The sequence below is a fragment of the Perkinsus marinus genome (assembly GCF_000006405.1).
Source record: "Perkinsus marinus ATCC 50983 genomic scaffold scf_1104296961726, whole genome shotgun sequence".
Taxonomy (NCBI): Eukaryota; Perkinsozoa; order Perkinsida; family Perkinsidae; genus Perkinsus; species Perkinsus marinus.
In genome coordinates, this window is record NW_003205702.1 from 104,971 (window position 1) to 124,857 (window position 19,887).

General features: G+C 48.5%; 8 protein-coding genes across 8 annotated transcripts in view; 5 read left to right on the top strand and 3 right to left on the bottom strand.

The window, feature by feature from the left end:
• The window catches only part of Pmar_PMAR023081 (myosin xi, putative), a gene marked incomplete at both ends in the record, with an annotated part of 4,091 nt that extends 2,977 nt beyond the window's left edge, over positions 1 to 1,114 (top strand). The window contains 4 exons of the mRNA XM_002772232.1: positions 15 to 137; positions 368 to 492; positions 544 to 608; positions 1,038 to 1,114. Of these exons, the coding sequence (XP_002772278.1) occupies positions 15 to 137; positions 368 to 492; positions 544 to 608; positions 1,038 to 1,114 (390 nt within the window). The remainder of the gene's footprint in view (positions 1 to 14; positions 138 to 367; positions 493 to 543; positions 609 to 1,037) is intronic.
• Positions 1,115 to 1,229: 115 nt separating this feature from the next.
• On the top strand, positions 1,230 to 2,214 carry Pmar_PMAR023082 (conserved hypothetical protein). Its single transcript, XM_002772233.1, has 6 exons — positions 1,230 to 1,329; positions 1,375 to 1,498; positions 1,544 to 1,674; positions 1,722 to 1,798; positions 1,840 to 2,000; positions 2,046 to 2,214. Exons 1-6 carry the CDS (start codon positions 1,253 to 1,255, stop codon positions 2,076 to 2,078), a joined length of 603 nt encoding a protein of 200 aa, XP_002772279.1. The 5' UTR covers positions 1,230 to 1,252; the 3' UTR covers positions 2,079 to 2,214.
• Positions 2,215 to 2,277: 63 nt separating this feature from the next.
• Positions 2,278 to 6,069, top strand: Pmar_PMAR023083 (calpain, putative; the record flags this gene model as incomplete). Its single annotated transcript, XM_002772234.1, has 23 exons — positions 2,278 to 2,327; positions 2,373 to 2,424; positions 2,469 to 2,555; positions 2,600 to 2,691; positions 2,734 to 2,771; positions 2,815 to 2,859; positions 2,903 to 3,075; positions 3,120 to 3,169; positions 3,501 to 3,558; positions 3,606 to 3,678; positions 3,724 to 3,848; positions 3,891 to 4,022; positions 4,069 to 4,163; positions 4,218 to 4,274; positions 4,319 to 4,390; positions 4,435 to 4,548; positions 4,607 to 4,762; positions 4,813 to 4,926; positions 4,969 to 5,038; positions 5,292 to 5,480; positions 5,528 to 5,642; positions 5,686 to 5,792; positions 5,841 to 6,069. 23 exons carry the CDS (start codon positions 2,278 to 2,280, stop codon positions 5,964 to 5,966), a joined length of 2,190 nt encoding a protein of 729 aa, XP_002772280.1. The 3' UTR covers positions 5,967 to 6,069.
• Positions 6,070 to 6,511: 442 nt separating this feature from the next.
• Pmar_PMAR023084 (histone H3, putative) lies at positions 6,512 to 9,127 on the top strand (the record flags this gene model as incomplete). The annotated part of the gene is made up of 10 exons (XM_002772235.1): positions 6,512 to 6,608; positions 6,649 to 6,732; positions 6,785 to 6,903; positions 7,106 to 7,253; positions 8,535 to 8,574; positions 8,625 to 8,670; positions 8,728 to 8,813; positions 8,866 to 8,917; positions 8,971 to 9,036; positions 9,083 to 9,127. The coding sequence occupies 10 exons, from the start codon at positions 6,512 to 6,514 to the stop codon at positions 9,125 to 9,127; spliced, it is 783 nt and encodes a 260-aa protein (XP_002772281.1).
• Positions 9,128 to 9,347: 220 nt separating this feature from the next.
• On the top strand, positions 9,348 to 10,573 carry Pmar_PMAR023085 (hypothetical protein; the record flags this gene model as incomplete). Its single annotated transcript, XM_002772236.1, has 8 exons — positions 9,348 to 9,454; positions 9,503 to 9,580; positions 9,626 to 9,718; positions 9,767 to 9,855; positions 9,901 to 10,007; positions 10,051 to 10,153; positions 10,241 to 10,332; positions 10,382 to 10,573. Coding segments are annotated over 7 exons (669 nt in total), but the record flags the coding sequence as incomplete, so codon positions are not given.
• Positions 10,574 to 11,092: 519 nt separating this feature from the next.
• Pmar_PMAR023086 (Rab11, putative) lies at positions 11,093 to 12,397 on the bottom strand. The gene is made up of 7 exons (XM_002772237.1): positions 12,298 to 12,397; positions 12,143 to 12,246; positions 12,051 to 12,099; positions 11,915 to 11,996; positions 11,760 to 11,867; positions 11,579 to 11,705; positions 11,093 to 11,522 (listed from the first exon to the last, which is right to left on the bottom strand). The coding sequence occupies exons 1-7, from the start codon at positions 12,368 to 12,370 to the stop codon at positions 11,361 to 11,363; spliced, it is 705 nt and encodes a 234-aa protein (XP_002772283.1). The 5' UTR covers positions 12,371 to 12,397; the 3' UTR covers positions 11,093 to 11,360.
• A 2,870-nt stretch (positions 12,398 to 15,267) lies between these two features.
• Positions 15,268 to 16,631, bottom strand: Pmar_PMAR023087 (COP9 signalosome complex subunit 7a, putative). Its single transcript, XM_002772238.1, has 9 exons — positions 16,508 to 16,631; positions 16,400 to 16,462; positions 16,260 to 16,353; positions 16,132 to 16,213; positions 15,982 to 16,087; positions 15,844 to 15,936; positions 15,705 to 15,800; positions 15,429 to 15,510; positions 15,268 to 15,384 (listed from the first exon to the last, which is right to left on the bottom strand). The coding sequence occupies exons 1-9, from the start codon at positions 16,619 to 16,621 to the stop codon at positions 15,296 to 15,298; spliced, it is 819 nt and encodes a 272-aa protein (XP_002772284.1). The 5' UTR covers positions 16,622 to 16,631; the 3' UTR covers positions 15,268 to 15,295.
• Positions 16,632 to 16,779: 148 nt separating this feature from the next.
• On the bottom strand, positions 16,780 to 17,407 carry Pmar_PMAR023088 (AP-2 complex subunit sigma, putative; the record flags this gene model as incomplete). Its single annotated transcript, XM_002772239.1, has 5 exons — positions 16,780 to 16,818; positions 16,869 to 16,931; positions 16,977 to 17,072; positions 17,124 to 17,220; positions 17,274 to 17,407. 5 exons carry the CDS (start codon positions 17,405 to 17,407, stop codon positions 16,780 to 16,782), a joined length of 429 nt encoding a protein of 142 aa, XP_002772285.1.
• Between the last annotated feature and the right edge of the window lie 2,480 nt (positions 17,408 to 19,887).

Here is a 19,887-nt window from a genome sequence, read left to right on the forward strand (position 1 = left end):
TGTATGTGTCTTAGGAGGCCCTTACTGGACAGGTACAGTTCCTGACTAGGATTTTTCATTGTAATATTAATGCTAATGGAGTGCTTTGTCTGGACATACTGGATAAGCAGTGGAGTCCTAGTCTAACGATGCAAACGGTAGTAGTAGTAGCAGTAGTAGTAGTAGTAGTAGTAGTAGTAGTAGTAGTAGTAGTAGTAGTAGTAGTAGTAGTAGTAGTAGTAGTAGTAGTAGTAGTAGTAGTAGTAGTAGTAGTAGTAGTAGTAGTAGTAGTAGTAGTAGTAGTAGTAGTAGTAGTAGTAGTAGCAGTAGTAGTAGTAGTAGTATAGTAGTAGTAGTAGTAGTGACATGTAGTGTAGTGAGCTCATAGGTATTACTCTCTATATCATCATTGTTGAATGACTGTAATGCTGATGATCCCCTGGAGCCAGACGCAGCATGGTTATTCAAGACTGATAGGGCCCTTCATGATCAGAGGGCGAGGGAGTGGACTAAGTAAGCATGCAGTAGTACTGCCCTTTGTTCTTATTCTTGTTGTTATGGTAGACTGTATTGTCGCAATCTGGCGAGTCCACAGTCGGCTCCTGGTTGTACCCCGTCGTCAGCTGAGGGTAGTAGCAGTAGTTCGATGGTTGCTCGGCCGGATTCGACATGACACAGTTTGACAATTGTCGTATATTATTGCCTCGCATGTGGAATATTCAATGTATGGCTGCGTTCATCATGCTTCTACTGGAGGACACTTTATTGAGTTTTTATCAATTCACTCCTCCTAGTCAGCAGCTACAGCAAGAGTTGTTGGAATGTATGTTTAGTTTCCTCAGCTGAGCTCACAAGTTTTCTCACTAATTATGAGAGTCTATAATCCGAATTATGGTAGAAGTGCACAGAAAGTGACAAGGCTCCTGAGAATCCCTCACAGTTTTTTTATATGTAAGCATGCGTGTAGTTTCCCCCTATACTGATCCTTTCGGCCTTTGTTATGGAGGAAATACTATGTTGTCATTTCGGAAGTACTACACCGATGGTTGCCTTTGTAGATGGGTACTGCGGCTGTCAACTTGATTTGATTGTGTCTCGCCTGTCTAAGGTATCATTGGAGTTTCATGAGCTGTGAAATGGAAAACACCAGTTGAGAGAGATATTTCACGACTACCGCATAGCGCAAATATCGCGTTTTTCACCGAGTGTTACAAATGTGTTACGAATGTGAGGAGAGGCCTTACGGGATAGTCTATTCCCTGTTGTTGACATAATGGCTGAAGAGCAGCAAGAGACTGTTCATAATCTAGACCCAGCAAGGATCGTCAGAGGCTTCCAGAATACTGCTGGGTGATACTGTATGCATGCCTGTTGTTATATGAGGCCCCACTTCAGGTATTGGCGTAACCTGTTCGGATTCCCTAATGAGGAGGATAAGAAGCTATCGGACGACCCTCAGGGGCTCATACCGGACCCTGAGGCGGAGGTCATGGCCCATGTTGCTGTTAAGTGTGCACAGGTATAGTAGCTGTCTTATTTAGTGACAAGTATGGTTGAATGTTAGATCGGTGCTGGTGTGGGGTTGATTGGCTCGTCCCTAGCAGCCCTAGCTATGGGCAAGCCTCATCTATATCGGAAGGCCTTCAGTCCTACCTGGTCTCTGGGTGGCCTTTTCGTCCTTACTCCAGTCATGTGGTAATACCATCGTTATGGTGTCTATAGCGCTGGATGATTTGTTGTAGGTATGGTAGGATGGTACGTGGTAATGTGGACTATGAGGGCTTCCTAGATAGGGCCTATAGAATAAGATTTAATCAGCGTAAGGGCAAGGGCGTATATGAATAGTAGGCTTGTATTCAGACCAAGTCATCACAGACCGCTGTGCATTGACGGGCGCAGCTATTGGAGGGGTCCTTGGTCCGATACAGGGGCTTGGCATGTCTAAGGGCCTCGTATTTGGATTCCTCGCTGGTACCTTTGGTGCGGGACTATACAACAATTTCGAGGCTATTGAGCATAAGGTATGGACATGGGTGCAGGGAAATAAATTCCTCATCTATATGCAGGTCGTGGGCAGGCCGGATGCCGCGAAGTCGTGATGCCAATTCTGTTGATAATTGTGCACAGGCCTATACGAAGCTATACGCCGAGTATAGGTATTCTCTTGTGCTGTATGAATAACATTATGTGATTTGATGATAATGATGACCTCATTTCTGTGAAGAGAGTCTGCAATGTATCGTACTCATCCGAGTTGTGATAAGAGGGTCCGGAGGGTTTCGCAGTTGTGCACAGTTTATGTCAAAAGACCCTCGACAGTATGACAAGACCGAGGGCTTCCGTTTAAGGTAGGCGAGGTTGGCCTGTGTGTTTGGTGATGGTTGTGGTGGTAGTGGTTACTCCCCATCGGTGATGACCAAACGTGTGGTGCATACGGCGACACCGGTGAGCTCGGTAATGCCATGCTGTCGCCATGGCTAATATGTCAGGGGTATACAGTACAACGTCAAGTAGTGCATAGCAGGCCTCTAGCCGCAGCAGCAGTAGTAGTTGATGATGATCATCATCACCACAAAGTGAGGCCTTTGCTACAGTGTGGAATGTACATTTACATACGTAGGATCATCGTACTGTAATCCGGTCGGGACCGCCACCACTCGGTCCGGCTCATGCGCATCTCACGGGAGGCCAGCTGGGAGATTATCATCCTGAGTAGAGATATTGCTGGTCATAGTATTGGTAGTGTCGGTGTAGGTATGGGAGGGCTGGTGTAGTACATCGGCACTCGGGAGGTAGTAGGTCATGGGACTAACGTTGTGTTGATCTTTGCTTCAGCGCCGCCACCTGGGTACGTCAGGGTGGTCTCTGGCGGCAAGCCAGGTGGGACTCATTTGACCATAGCATCGGGCAGGGGTCGCCTTAGGGCAAGAGGCCTACTACTGTCCAGCTGTGGAGAAGAGATATGACAATATAGAGGCGGCATGGGCTGCGTATGACCATAACAAGGCCGTGCCCCAGCTGGGACCAGCGAGTACATACGCCCATCAGAATCGACTACCTCCAACTGGTGGCTTCTCATCATCATCTCAGGGGGAGGTGACGGCTATATGAGCATGCATATATGGTAGTATTGCTCTCAGGACCACAGAGTGTCTGGCAGGGACTCGCACAAGACTAAGGTGGGATCGAGGTAGGGAGGGGTGTGGTATGAGGCTCCTGCTTGTTGAGACATCGTGCCCTCGTCACGGTGGCCTCGGCTGCCCTACTGAGCCCAACACTGTATTGTTTGCCTGCTACTATACTAGGCATGGTGGGGCCCAGAAGGATGCGGGTAAGTCGTGGCAACTGATGGAGATTCAACGGCATGACCGATGGAGTATGAGGGCTAGGTTTAGGCGGTGGTTGAATAGAAGGAGGATACGTAGGCATGTCAAACGGCACATGTACTGCCTATACATGGCAGGGGCTCACAACACCGTGACGAGAGGCTCTAGGCTGGGTAATGTAGAGGTCCTGTTTAGGTGGTGGAGAACGATGAGGGCATCACAGAACCCAGTGGATGCCCCTCCACCTGACAAGGTGATGATGGGTGGTATGGTGGTAGGGAGGAGGGGTGGCGGTAGTAGGTACCACAGCCGGGCAGGGATAAGCTGTTCATGGATAAGGACTTCTCGCCTTTGGATTCTAGGCGTACTATAGGTGCCATACCATTCGATCCTGTTGGTGTTCAGGAAGGTGTGGTAGGTCCTGTTAGCAGTGAGGATGGGAAGTCTCGTCTACGGCTTACCCCGGCCGAGCGGGATGAGGCAGTGTGGATACGCATACCAGATTTGATAAGAATGAACTGTGGTCTTAGCCACGATGATATGGTAGGTCCCGAGAGGATTCGACCCTGCCTATATTAGGAACAGGTAAACCTATTTGACGATACTATTGAGCCCAATGACCTCATCCAAGGAGTTGTTGGGGACTGCTGGCTCCTGGCCAGCATGGCCTGTCTGGCGGAGTTCCCCGATTCAGTGGTGGAACGTATTGAGCCTAAGGTGACCGGAAGGGCATCCTCTCCCTAGGATGTGTAGTGTGCTGTAGGTCATCTCGCCTGAAGGTAAGTATACAGTGAGCTTGTATGACCATACTAAGTGTAGATGGGAGGACATTACCATAGACGACTATGTGCCCTGCAAGTGAGGGGGGGGGGGCATGCCCTTTCTCAAATACAGTGGATATCATCTTGGCAGGTACTATGCTGACTACTCCCAGGTTCCTTACAGGATCAACCAACAGGGCAAACGAGTGTATGTTAATGAGCATGTTTGATATGTAGGGTACGCCTTGTCAGTTACGATGGTCGAGTGAAGCCTCGTATGCGGTATAGGCCCCTCTTTGCAGCTCCTCATGGCAACGAAATGTGGTATGTCGTTGAGCTCACCTTCATCGGCTCCTGGGGTGTACTAGGTGTTTGATACTAGAGAAAGCCATGGCTAAGTTCGTAGGGTCTTATAGTAAGATCGCTGGAGGACATGAGCCCTTTGCCTTCATGACGATGACAGGCTACTCCCAGGTCTATGAGTAGGCTGATGCTTGGCCCCCCTAAGGGCCATGACCACCACCATCACTTGCCGGTCAGGTTTAAGCGTAAAGCTTTGGATAAGGACATGAGCTGTGCTGAGGTTGGGGTGTGGCAACGAGGATGGGCTCAGTGGTATAGTCGGGATAGGCCAACTTGTGGGTATAAGCCCGTCCAGGCTGGCAAGACTGACCGAGGCGGAGCGTTGTCCAGCCAGTACTAGTCCTATGTTACTATGATCAACATTATCTATGGTGTTTTGATAGGTATAGTAACGATGCCCTCTTTGATAAGTTATTGAGCTATGATGGGCGCAACTACCTCATGGCCGCCTGCATCACATGCTTCCGTCAGCCGGAGACAATGCAGGGATACTTTAGGTGAATTGCCGTAGTTGCGCCCACCTTAATCGTGGATGGCAGGTCCGATGGTTTGGTCCTTGGTCATGCTTATAGCCTCATATCTGCCTGTCGGGTTGGCAACATACGCTTGGTCGGTAACATCATGCGTCTACCTTCTCGTAGGGGTGTTGGAGGAATACATTTTCGCTCCCCTCAGCAGCAGCTGAGCTCAGGAGTGTCCTCACTCGTTACAGCAGCTCATATACGAACTCGAATAGAAGTGTCAAAAGCCCAGCAAAAATTTCCCTGAAGTTTCCTTGGGACTTTTATGCTCTCACCGGCACATGTAGTTGACCATGTGTATATATTTCCACACTGCCTGGTAGTATATGTAGTCGTATTAGGTGCAGTTGCGTAACCCTCATGGCAAGGGTGATGGCATGCAGACTACTGAGTGGAATGGTCGCTGGTCTGATGCGGACCTCACCACGTGGAGGGCCCACCCGCAGCTAGTTGCAGCCACTGGCTTTGCCCCGGGTGATGACGGCATGTTCTGGATGAGCTTTGAGGACTTTGCTGCCATCTTCGATAAGGTGGGGTTCACCTGGCCCGCGATCGTCGTCGACTTGGGTCGTCACAGGTTATGATATTGGCCATGTCGATGAGCCAGCCAAGGGCCGCCCTCTCCCATAGTAGGCGAGGCAGGAAGAGCTCATGTCTGCCGTGCTTCTCGAGGAGTAGGGGGGATGCGCCAGGTGAGTTCAGGGTACCTCAGCGGACCTGATCTGTATGTATAAGATATGTCACGTGACTTCATGCGAGTTGAAGCGGAGCGGTTAACCCTTGGTGTAGCTATGAAGGCTATACTCCATGATGAAGATGATGATATGCAGCAGAGGCGCAATGTAGTAGTGTACCGATGCAACCACGTAGTTGTTGCTTGTCATCATCAGTTACTAGCCTACAGGCAGATGTCAATGTACCCTTATGATCCCTACCTCAATGCTCCTCAGTGGGTCAAGGCGGACCAACGTCTGTGGAAGAAGTGGCTAGATGAGAAGGGTATCGATTATAGATAGAGAGCCTTCTTGTATCCTATATACAGCTACTTGTCGTTCTTTGTATCAAAAGCACTGTAAGCACCATTTTACAGTTGTTAGCATGTACTCGTTAGAAGAGCCAGACGCGGACATGTTCCTATTGCCTCCTAGTGTTGGGTGATGGTAAATGAGGGGGGCCTTCTTCCTATCAACAGTTATTGTACCCGAACGGGCTCTTCCAAGTCCAAGCAAAGAAGTGGTGCATCGGACGGAGGCTCGTCCTCTGATGGTAGACAGGTCAGAGCTCAGGAGGATTACGACGATGATTACCTGTTCGAATTGGATCAAAGTGCGGTGGAGGCAGAGGTCAAGCGCCTGCAGGAGGAAGCGGACATACGGGTACAGCGGGCAGGGTTGGGGCATGTTCATCTTCCTCAGCTGATCTCGGGAGGTCCCTCACTGATTATAGAAGTTTGCATACGAGTTCGGGCGGAAATGTTGAGAAACCAACAAGAATTTTCCGATGTTGAGAAACCAACAAGAATTTTCCGGAATTTCCTCAAAATTTAGCTGACCATGTGGGTATGCTCTTCCCCACTGTGTTTGTTATGCATCAGGAACGTGAGGAGGCTAAGAAGCGCGCTGAGGCAGAAAAGGAGAGGAAACGGGTTGAAAAGGAAGGTAGTAGGGTCCGATGGGCGTAGGCGACTACTCCATGCAGCTGCAAGGAAGAAGCGTAAGAGCCTTTACTTGGAGAAGATGGACCCAGTGAGGACCTTGGAAATGCAGAGAAAAAAACGGAGGGGTAGTAGTAGTGGCAAGTCGACCAACGAGGAGGGGAATTGTTGTTGAGATAGATCGTGAGAATTATAAGCCTTTGAAGCCAGGACAGGAGTACAGCGATACTGATACGGAGGAGATCATTGAATGGGCCTTTGCTCGTCGGGACTACCTTATTAAGAGCAAGGGAAAGGCGGTAAGAAGTCGACCGGTGTCTGTGGTGTTCGGTTCGGGGGAAGTATGCATATGGTCAACTACATGCGCATGTGAATTCTGAGGCGGATTCTTGTTGGTTTCTGAGTATTTTTACCCGAATTCGAGTGCAAATTCGAATTTTCGAGTGTTCAGCTGAGGAGAGCGAACACATAGTCCAACACTGGCTGTCTCTCCCTTGGCAGGGGTTGAAGGAGGCTAAGGAGTTGGAGAGGCGTGCATTGCTGCATTTGGAGTGGAAAGAAAGGAGGGTGGAAAGGAGGGGTAAAAAGGAAAAGAAGACTAGGGGGGCAGGTGAGGATCGTGTGAGGAAGAAGAAGCCTGCTAAGAAGAGTCGGGAGGCCCCTGAGGGTCGTGAGGAAAGGAAGAAGGCAACAGCAACAGCAGCAGAGGGTGGTTACGATGGTGTTGGATGTTGAGGGGGCATGGTCGCTGTATAGGTACGGGGGAGGGCCGCAGTCGTAGCCCCAAGAGGAGGAATAAGAAACATAAAGGGAATAAGAAGAAGAAAGCAGAGGCGTGAGGGGCCGGCAGAATACGACTTGGTTATGTTCTTGTGGAAAAATGTTGAGGTTAAACTAGTCCTACCGTTCCTTAATAACATCATGCTGGTGTAGTGGTAACGTGTTGTGTTCATCATACTACTATAGTAGTAGTAGTGGACTTGTCCGTATAGGACTAGCAGGATCTTTTCGTAAATGCAACCCCGATCGCGGCAGCATACGAGATCCCCGAGGTCCCGATCAGGTAGTGCCCTCCCGTAGGGGTAGTCCTCCATCACTCGTCATGTGTTGTCAGGCGGCACGCCCGTCAGGGGTGGACGGGCTAGGGTGGCTCTTGACAGGTAGTACTACTACTACGACAGCAGCAGCAGCCGACCGCGGCTACCTAGCATCGCTTTGGTCAGTCCGGCTGGTTCCTCTGAGACCAGCGAACCGATGAGCCCTCCACCGACAGTCCCCAGCCCTGTGAGAGCCCCTCCTCCACCACCACCACCAGCAGCAGGTAGGTATGCGTACAGTGTTATACGAGATGCCGCATCTGGTCATTGTATGTAGGTGTAAGGAGGGGAACTCCCCCCAGGATGGGCCGAGTTGCTGCCAAGTGGGATAGCCCCTGCGGTTTGGTATAGTCTATGCGCCCTCTTTATAGGACCTCTCCTAGAGCTGTTGGGTCATCGTCGGGATCTAGTGAGCCGATGAGCCCACCGAGATCGGTCCCAAGCCCCAAGAGGGCTCCCCGCCGCCACACAGGGGCAGGAGGACCCCTACCCCTCCTAGGCGAGGGGCCACCGCTCGGCCGTCATCTCCTATCACTCCCCCAGCTGGTCTACGTGGAAGTGAGAAGGCTATCCTTTCTTAGGTTGGCTGGGGCAGCTGGCCCAATTGCAGGTCCAATGAGGGGAGCAGTGCAAGTGAGGGGCACTCCTCCTCCAACAGCACGGAGGGCAAGCCCCACGCGGTAGTAGTATGCTAGAGAGCAGCAGCCGGCTCTAGTGGTGTTCCCTGTAGTGCACCAAGGCAGCCGACAGCACCTCCGGGGCGCAGACCATCGACCAAGAGAGGGGAGCGTACGAGTAGGGGAGTGGGTCTCTTATGGTGATGCCTTTCTTAGGTCGCCCGAGTGGTGGGACGGATGGTGGCAAGAAACGGAGGTGATCGTGTGGGAATAGGTCGGAAGCGCTCAGTATCGTCTTCTTGTGAGGTTCCGTCCTGGCACCAAGGCACTGAAGGAAATACGACAATTTCAAGTAAAGGAAGACGCAGAGTCGTCGTCGTGATGGTCTCAGTGGTCGTGGTTATATTAGCGTACAACGGAGCTCCTGGTTCCGAAGGCACCATTTGCCAGAGTGGTTCGTGAAATACAACTACTATTCGTCGGAGAGGAATGGAGGTAGTAGTAGTCCCCACGTTGGTCCACGATATACTTCTATCTCTGTGCTTAGATGGTCACGTGAGGCGCTGATAGCATTACAAACCGCCGCTGAAGCTTATCTCGTAACGAGAGTGATCGTCACCATGTGTAGGGTCGTTGTTGGTATCATCATCAGGTGGGACTATTCGAAGACGCCATGTTGGTGGCCATTCATGCTAAACGGGTTACTCTAATGGCTAAGGTGACGAGGAGGGGTTTCAACTGTTGATGATGGAAGTGGTTCTCAGGATATCCGCTTAGTGCGTCGAATAAGGGGAGATGTTTTCGGATAGTTGTTGAAATCACTCCAAGAGGCCTCAACGTATGCAATGCATGATTATACCATAATGCTATCATGGAGATCGACGACAACCCGATAACCGCGTTATTATGTTTCCCATTCCCATCGCGAAAGTGCCCCCTCCACTGCATGGCTCTTACTGTTCGTGTTGCGTTGTCATACCACACCATGGCCGCATCCTAGCTTTATATTCCTCTATGGTAGATGGGGCCGACGACGGGTGCACGTTAACTGTCACTATACTTGCATCTTCTACTGTGTCGTCGTGCTATTGTATTCACGTCATCACTATTACCAACACAGGAAGGACGAACTTAGAGTATAGTCAATATCCTTCTTGGCTATAGTATGTCTCACTGAATAGCAGATACGATGTATTCCGGCACTACAATGAGTTCGCGGTCCTAGCCACTGATTTTGAGGGCTCCACTGGCAGGCCCCCACCGTAGGTCGTCGTCGATTGTCACGGGGACAACTGTGTCGGGTACAGGTACCCACTACCGCCCTCTCTGGAGGCATCGACTTTCTACAATGATAAGAGTATGGTGGAGGAGCATTGCAGAGAGCTTGAACTGTTCGTTGGGTGTGGACTACTCTCGCACTGTGTTTGCCGTATTGCTTGTGTGTTTAGTTATCTCCTCTCCTTCTCTTCGGACCAGGGGGTGTGGAAGCTAGTCGTGTCAAAATTCCTACAACTTGATGATGGGACTACTAGTAGTAGTACGAAGTCCCCCCTCCCCCACTTGTGTTATTATCACATAGTAGGTTCACTAGCCTTCGTTGGCGACTCAGCGGGTCATCCTGATATAAGGCAAGCCCTTTATGGTTACAGGCCCTCTAGTCCTCTCTTGTCTCCATCTCACGATCATCAGGTAGCAGGGGGTCAACACTAAGCGTCGTAGATCTTCCTTTTAGTGTGCCGACTCAGCGACACCATCCCATGCCGAGGGGTCCCGTACAAGCTTTGCGCGTTATTTGTACGACAAGCTCGTGCATATTATCAACTGCTTCAGGAGAGGTACGCTCCGAAGGCATCAGGAAATCCTCCCCTCCCCCAAGATTTCACTAGAGTCGTTGCAAAGCACAGTATGGTGAATTGCTGTAGGTCATAGCCGCCGAGGGCCGTCTCATACATACCATAGATCTAGACGTCGGAGGAGGAGCCATCTGGGATGCCGGAGGAGCCATCGACGATGAGTGAGGATCCGACTGTCCGATGTGCCGCCTCTTGTGGTCCTCTATTCAGGTCCATCTACTGCCAGGTGGGGAATGGTACATCCCATGGGCCATCACTGGGTAGGTGTATCCCTCTGTCTACAGCCTCTTCGCGAGTTATTCTCCATGACGCTACTATGTGAACGGTTGCGAGACTGCCTTTTCGGACCGTTCTATTGTCAATTATTTTCTCAACTACCTAGCTCTTACCAAATTATAAGATAACCATTCTGAGGTTGTGTTGTACCAAGATGGTATTGGCCATAGTCCTCTCGTAGTTGACCGACTCTTTGGATTTTATTGATGCATCACATGCATAGTCGATTTCTCTGTCCTCTGATAATGAGGTATATAGAGACTGAACGAACCATTGATTGATACCCTGTCTGGTGAAGGCCTAATGAGAGTTGGGCATCGTATGGTCGATCCGGCTGTACTAGAATTCTTCCTGATATGGTGTCATGATACACCGAGAATAAGCACGAGGAACCTTATTATGTGGATGTTACTGTGCTCCCATGCTGATTGTTTTGACCCCTCAAAACTCCCCTTAAAAGTCATTTCGGCTGGCCTTCTTGCGTTAATAGTATCGTGGAGAGGCGGGATGCACTACGAGTAAATTATTGATATCCGTAAACAGCAATTAGAAATTTTGAGAGGTGTGGACGTGAAGTCTATGGGATGCTATGGTGAAGCACGAGTAGTAAATTAATGCGACAACTCAACACGTATAAGGCACTGCAATAAGAATTATACTGTAAATGGTTCCATCAGCAACAGCATCACCATCGGAATAACAGTCGACTGCAGAAGGAGTATGCTGAGCATCCGCGATGTGATTCGATGAATAGTCCGAATATCAGTGTGAGCCACAGTATGTGACATCAACGAAAATAGCGATGATGATTATGATTATGACTGTTCAGTATATTAACATACATGATGACCTTGGTTGTCTCACAAAGGGACTCCCGCGTCTGTTGAAATAATCGTATTTTCCCTGAGTATCATCATGAAGTGGAACAGCACTTGCTGTGATGATGCTGTTGTTGCAGTGCCCCAGTGGTAGCCCCTTCTAGCTGCACTCGCATCCGCTCCTGTTGTTCAACCATAGAGGGATCGCCTGCAGCAGCACCAGCAGCCTGTGATGGGGTCGGCTTCGACGAGTTAACCTGATTATAAGGATTTATGGTATCATCATTCGATAGACCTTCGGAAACAGCAGCACCTTGTATATGTCCTCGAGGATGTTTTGAAAAGCCTCTTCCACGTTGGTAGCCTCCAGAGCACTGGTCTCTATGAATAATAGATCATTGTCCGAACAGAACTTCTCCGCTTCTTCCTCCTCTATCGCCCTAAAGATACTGCTGTCCTGCTGACCTTACTGGTGTTGTTGTTATCGTACTGACCTCAAGTGGGATAGATCGCACTTGTTGCCAACTAGCATGACCACAATGTCACTATCTGCATGCTCACGCAACTCCTTCAACCATCGTGCAGCGTTGTCGAATGATGATCTACTCGATGAGCACTGTCATCGTCCATATATATGTACTAAACTCACCGCTTAGAGATATCATACACGAGCAAGGCTCCCACCGCGCCACGGTAGTATGCAGATGTTATTGCACGATACCGTTCTTGGCCTAAGAGTAGTGGTGATGGTCGCCGCACCTCTAGGGGCGACCAACACTACTCACCTGCTGTATCCCATATCTGGGCCTTCACCACCTTCTCCCCTATGCGGACCTGTGGACCAACGTATCATGCGAGATGATGATGGTATTCTTACTGACTTCGTCGCGAATTCTACCCCAATGGTCGACCTGGATTCAAGATTGAATTCCCCTCGAGTGAAGCGGCTGAGGATATTAGACTTCCCCACACCGCTATCGCCTGACGGGAATAAACTTATCGAGGTAGAGATGGGAGTGCCAGGGAGCTTACCAATCAACACGACTTTGAAGAGATAATCGTAGTCTTCCCTCTCTGTTGTTGCTGTTGTCTTTGTACTAGGCATGGAGGTGGTAGGTGAAAACAATCGACTGATGCATAGCGCCGACCTACTCCCTCAACACGACACAATGGACTACTGCAAGGAACTATTAGGAGACAATTACAGGATGCATGCAGGAACAAAGAAGCGACCATGAACAGCAGCATCCGCAGATATCAGCCCGAGATAGATTGTGGCATGACATACCTGATTGACATCGGTTGAGGGAGTGTAGACCATAACGTAGGGTACTGTTTGAGGGGGGAAGGGGAGATGATACGTTGATAGGCATGCAGGGCATGGCTCCAATCCTTAGCACGCACGAACATGATGGAGTATTCGCTAGAGGATGGTGACCTGTGGTAGGGCTCCGACGGAGAGTAAAGGGAGGTGTCATACCTAGGAGCTATGAAGGCATCGAATATACTATGATGATGATGCTCATGCTGCGTTCCTTCGACTCGGATGAACATACGGTGATAGGAGGTATGCTAAGACGGCATATATGTTGGCGATGGGTGGTAGCCTACTGGTATGCTGATGCTACTGCTAGCTACTCCAGGCAGTAATCCAATAACGAACTCTCCAGCCTCATCCAATAGGGTAACCTAAGTAGTGCTACTGCACAGCACAGTGGTCTACCACACCCACCCGGTAGCCCTCCTGTGATGGCCGCCGTAAAGTTGCTACTAGCTGAATTGACTCCACCTGAAGTGAGCGTGTAACAACATCGACATGAGGCGAGTACCTCATTGAGGATGACACATAGAAGGAAGTAGTAATGGTTATGACCATCGAGTGGACCACATCGACAGGCTGATGCATCCAGGCATACAATGTCGACCTCTGCTGCTGCTGCTGTATCGTGCTGATGATGATACCAACTGAAGGACCATCATAGAATTCGGATAGGCTAGCAGTACAGTGCTTCCTCTTCTCCCAGCCATTCTCTTGACCTCGGTGGCGATACTGTGGTAGAGGTAATAGTAGAGGAGGAGAGCCAAGTCAGAGTGTGAGTGGTTGTAATAGGAGTTGTCGGAGGAATGGTATGGTTTATAGTAGGGTCTGATAATGACTGTGGTGTTGTTGTTGGTGATGATAATAGCGTCGTCGTCGTCAATAACGAGGGTGATTGAGTCGTGGTGTGACCGTGATCTGGGGGCACTGGATGGATCGATAGCCTCGTGCCCGTCCTCCTCCTCTCCCCCACCTGATGATGATGATGATCCATTCCAGTAGACGACTATTCTCCATGTCGCATACCCAGACTGTATTGGAGAGCCAATAAGGATGGACAACTCGAACGTGGTGATGCTTGATCGTAACAGTATTGCTAGGGAGAGTAGACTAATAAGGAGGCTACGTCCAACCTACCCTCCGATGGTTCATCCAATATCACTTCCATCCTCATGTCCTCTCCTTCCAGGTACCCTACCAGTGAGCCTGATCCTCAGTTAGTCTCACTAGTGATGACTATGACTGTCGGCACTTAATAGCTGTGATGGACATGTGATGCTCAGGTGGATAGTGTCCCCTCTAGCTATGCAATGTATATCCCCTCGATGACGATGCTCACCGTAGGGAGGCTGCTGGGTGTTACCTTATATGATTTTATATAACCGCTATCATTAAAATTCGCACTACATAGACCACCCTCTGAGTCCTGCAAAGCTACTGTAATATCACTGATCGATGACAGGTTACGGTAGATAGTAAGGGCGATGGGTGAGTGCTCTACCTGAGGGAGCATTCGCCAACTACTTACCTCACTGTGCACCCTACCCTACTATCATTGGTGTACTGTGAACTCCTATGGAAACAGGACAATAGGAAGGACATCTCCTGATGGGTCGGCATGATGGAGAACATCATGCTTAGTATCCTCACTGTGAGCCCGTATCGATGCATATCTATCTTACGCCCATTCCCCGTAGTAGTCTCCTCCCCATCCATCACAAAACCACTAGCATGACTATCACACTCGGGGTATACATACACAGCGGATACATCGTACTGTACCAATAAAAGGGTACAGTGATATCACTGTGGTAGAGGTACTACCTCGACAGTGGCTGTGTAGTGAGGTAGGGAGGAAGCTTCCAACGTGCATGTATCGGCTATGGAGACTGGGATGGAATGGCCGTCATCATCGTATAAGGAGAGCCCAGTGATAGCTAGTAGGCGAGTAAACTAGAGGAAAGCTATATGTAAGATGATGCTGTGATGGTATGTCTACGTCAGGGGGTTTCCTAATCCTTATTATGTACTCACTGCGCGCTCTATTCAACCAACCATCATTGAGAGGATCTACTAGTAACACCTACTACGATATCAGCTATGACTCCTCGTCCCACACTAGTGATACTATACTACTGATATCTCCTCATCAATTGCCCCTGCCGTATAGTTGACCAAAAGCTCATGTTGTATGGGCTCTAGAGGGGTATAATTAGCTACAGCCTGACCTAACCATCGTAGTGTTAGTAGATAGTTCTAGTAGTAGTAGTGACCTTGTATATATATGTTAGGACTTATGAAATCGGTGTTCCTGCCATACTTGCTAGTGTTGAGTTGTATACTCATCGTTATCGACTCCACCGAAGGCCACAAGTCCAGTGTGTAGTAGTATAACGAACTGAAGGTCTACAACTAGACCATCGGTAGGATGATATTACCGATTAAAATCGGGGATAAGTCTGCCTCTACTAACAATGATGGTCTCAATATCAGTCCATATAGTCACCTATAGTGAGGACCATTAGCCATCGAGCTTGATGGCCCTGCTGGCATCATCTCCATAGTTACCTGTCTACGTCGAGGGCCAGCATCGATGCAGATAAGTAGAGCGATGGAAAGGAGGTATATCATAGTATAAACTGATCCTAAGCGGGATAGTGGTGATAACACGATGGACAGACACGTGATAGAAACTCAATATCTGCATGATAGTTAGCGTCGGGGAGATGCACCACTAGTAGTGATACTGCCTGCTCCTGCTGCTGGTGGTGGTTGGGGGGAAGGACTAGGATCCTTGCTACCTGATATACGCAGTTCTAGCTGCTTTGCTGGTGGACAATATAACCTTTCATGCTGGTGTTGGCCTCGTCGATGAAGTTCTTGTAGTCGTCCATGGTGCCTTTGAAAACCTCCAAACGTTTGGTTAACTAAAGCCACTACCAATGATCAAGTCAGCGCTGGTCAGCAAGCCTATCCTCAGATAATGGTAAGCTTTTACTATCGTGCTCTATTCGCGATAATTACCCTACTGTGATTCCATAAACCACGTGGAATGTGTTCTAGACCTCCAAGACTATCTCTCAGGTCGTCACTACTATCCGATCTATATTGGTGGTACTACCTTGGCCAGTTTAGTGATAACTTCATCATCCGTTTCACTAGGGTTGCCAATATTCCGGGATACAGCCTTGGAGTGATCAAGGAAGCGCTCTAGTGTCTAGATGGTTGATGACAATCCTCTCATACTACGATGACCTGACCTCTGCCACAGCGTCCATCGACTCTGGTGGGATATCCCGCCCAGCTACCCATCCCACATGTACTGTACTGTGCAATGGGTCCAGTGTACACTCCTAGAGACGACCAGGATCCGGTCATGATGATCATGCTACTACTACCAGTATAGCTGCATCCATAGCCTCTATAGCAGCCTCCTCTACTTCATAGTCATGCTCTAGCCGTAGTGCGCCGATGACAACCGAGTAAGGCACATCACCGTTGTCACTACAAAACGGTAACTTCATCGTGGAGATGTGTAGTGAGGTCACCTTGTAGCCGCCAATGATCGGAGAGTTAAGAGCTGTAGTTTCCTATACTGAGGTGGGCTAAGGGATGGTAAGGACGTACTATCTGTGTAAGATGTGTTAGCACAAGGGTCTCGATCAACGCGTATTACCCCTGTTCATATAGTCCTCGACAGTGCCACCATAGGCAAATAGCTCTAATATAGTATACCACCCTCGAGAGGTAGTATCATCACTACTAGCTAACTGAACAGCTGACGTGGTTCTATGGACCATCATCACATATCACTACCTCCTTCACCGAGGGTACATCGAGTAACTCCCCAAAAACATATATTGACTTGTGTGCTAGTACCTCGACAAAGACTCTATCGTAATGTAAGGAATCCAATATTAGCACCTCTTGAATCAACCTAACAGTGCCTTGCCCTGTAGTAGAGCTGGCTAACAATACGAAACGTTGCAATGCTGCTGGAGTAGGGGATACAGCTGTAGAAAAGGATGTTCCCGTCATGATGATAAATAACAAGGGTTTGATTGATGGGAGTACTATGAACGCAATAGGCGGCAGATATACTGGGCAAATATCATATTAGTCGAAGCAGTATGAAATTGTACTGTGTGTAGGCAGTGTAACAGAGCCACACTACCAACAACACCAAAAATTGCTTGTTAATCTAGCTTATCGGACTGTCGAAGCTTTTCTAGTATCTGCATCACGACGATGATGACTTCGATCGAGTTAGAGTTGGGAATACTACCACTGCAGAGCTAGTATCCTCTATCTCACCATCTAGTAATAACTCGTCCAGTATGTGATACACCTAACAGTGGTAGAGTAGTGATGATGGTTACTGTACTATTGCTACCTTATCGAAATGGAATACCAGATCTAGTTCGCATACATTGCCAAAGTAGCCATCCAACACCTCCACGAATAGATGAATGAGCTCTAATACGCACATCTAAGGTTGAGAAAGGAAAGATACGGAATAGGTCCGATAATGTGCACATACCTCATTATCGTTGACATCTACACAGAAACTGAAGAATAGACCAGCATATCGACGATAGATAACCTTGAAGCTGCGGTACTCCAGGAAGTTGGTTGACCTGTGACTTGTCATATAACAGCCTGCTCCTCCTTTTCCTTTATTGAGTATTACCGACTATCCCTAGATACCACAGCCCGGTGAATCTCCCCCTCCACCTTATTCTTCTGAGCTGCATTGTATGGTACATACCACTTGGATAGACGCGTCTTTCCTTGCCTATTCTGTACCAATACAAATCGTATCATGAAGAAAAAACAGCAACAACCTGATCACAGTGGCATTACCCCAAGACCCACTAGGTATTTCACTGGTGGAAAATACACGCTCATCATCGCTCCGCTGGGGTTATTCTGTAGACCTTTGAATTTCATTGTACCCCAAACCGTTGGACAACCCGAGCAAGTCTTGTTGTGAGTCCGCTCTACTCGAGGCTCGAACCGGCAGCCTTCAGAACGCTAAATTTTCCCCCTAACTGTTAGACGTTTTCCGGAATATAGTAGTTGTCTAGTACTCTTAGAAGATCCTTCTAAATGTGGCTTCGTGGGAGAAGGTTCGTTTTGCCTCCTGTGCTGTTCACGGCTGTTCATTAGCCAAACATATGCAGTCGATGGATATATCGATGACTGCAGTTACATTTGCTTGCCCAATGATTCGCCGGACACCGTCCGGTACCATCTCGCGCCAAGACCTAGTTTTTACCCCGTGCAAGATGATCCGCCCGTTCAATAGACAAGGCTGTGTGCGATGCTGGAATCGATAACAGAGGCTCCCACAGGCTGGGAGTCCGGTGGGTGAGAAGTTCTCGCCAAGAAGTTGGGACTATCCCAGTAGGAAAAGCTAGGAAAGGAAAGCTCTTCAAGTAAGCGTCGAAGGTTAGGTGTCTTCAGGATGATCTTGGAGACACAGAGAAGGACCTTGGAGCCTCCAAGTTGGAGGTCTTTCTTTCCTGGAAACAGATTGATAGTTTCTCTCTACCAATCCCTTCCATATCTTACCGGGGAGAAATAAAGAAGAAATGACAAGCATGCTACGAGAATATGACAGGAAGTCGGAAAAACGTGGCTTTTCGGAAACTGCCAAGAAGCATGTGTGTTACTGTAGAGCACACAGTGTTTTCTTGAAGCAACCTGTATGAGGAACGTAGTACGCTGAGCGAGCAAGCTCCGTAGCCCGTGTGTAGACCCTATACCGAAGAAGTAGCATACTATGCTATTTCGTTTACAGCCGAGTATCAACACGTCTCTTAGCCGTGTCACAACAGAATTTTGTTCATCGCGTTCCGTGTTATCCTCTTATAGTATTAGAGCATACTATGAGAGTATAAGACTAATAATTATTTTAGAGCACTAGACTGTGAGTAGAGCTCATACCTTCTGGGCACTACCCGGTACTACCGGGTCGATAGTATCACCAACTTGGTGATTATCACTTGGTAACACCAAGCCATGTCATCAAGTTCAAGACATGGGTTCAACACGCGTTCAAGACTCCAACACGTTGTTTGCAACATGTTTGATAACACAAGCAGACGCATAATACTAAGTATGATAAGCGAAGTTCCAATGCATCTCGTCATAATTTAGTCAAGTCTTGATTAAACTCGTCTTAGACGAATCGTCTTAGGCGATAGTATATGACGTACGCTACCAGTTCGGAGAAGCATAGGATACTAGAGGCCGACTGTTCTGCGGTCTTAGGATGACATGGCAGAGCGTGGCTGTTTCGTACCTAGAGGATCTAGGCTAGAGCCATTCTAATGGAGTGTACAGTCTTGTGCTTCACCATGTAGGGAAGACTTCCCTCATCAACCTTCGTACGGTGAGGCTCATCGTACGAAGGTTGATGAGGGTGGTCGATGCCCGGTCACCGGGCATCGAGAATAAAATCTTCGCCTCCTGCTTGTGGTGGTCGTAAAGCAGCAGTAGTATTGCTCGGATTGTATGAAAACACAGCGTTTAATGGGTCTTCGAAAGATCGTTGAACAACGCCTCCTTCACCATAGTGGCCGTATCGTTCTCGAGGTGGAATCTCATCAAGTGTCGTTGGACACACAGGACTATAATAGCCAGGGTATTGAGTCACATTCAATGCTACTCTAGCAATCATAGTCAACATTCTTTGTCAAATGTTGTCAATGAGAACGTCTCCATATTGCGAAATCTTGCTCTTTAAACTTGAAGGAAATCCGTTAAAGATATCCGGTCTAAAGTTTCGAATAAGAGCCAAGAAGTGAGCAAGTAGTACATGTCGAAGTCTTATTGTGAGAACAATCAGATAACGTTCGAGCATCTCATCTCCAATCAAATCTAGCAGATCGAGAGTCTTGGGTCTTGTGAGTACAAATCTACGTAGTAATAATCTATATCTACGAACGATATCTCTCATCTGGTAGAATACAAACAACATGTAGTATGTCGTAGGATCTATAGGAAGGGAAGTTCTTGAACACCATCGTCCTAACTTCGCTGGAACTGGTTCAGCATTCTGCTGTATCGGAGCGCCATTGCCGAATTGTCCACCTTCTTGGTTTGGTCCAGTCTGTTCGATAACATCTTGTACAACGTTTGCAGGTCCTTGTTGCGCCGGAAGTGAGCTCCCAGAGCTTCCAGCCTGTACGGGTTCTGTACGTGCTTGTTTCGCCTTAATATCTTGTGCATCCTCTGAGATAGGTCTCTTAGGTGGCATAAGACAAGAAACTTGAGCCAGATGGCTACGTGGTCGATGC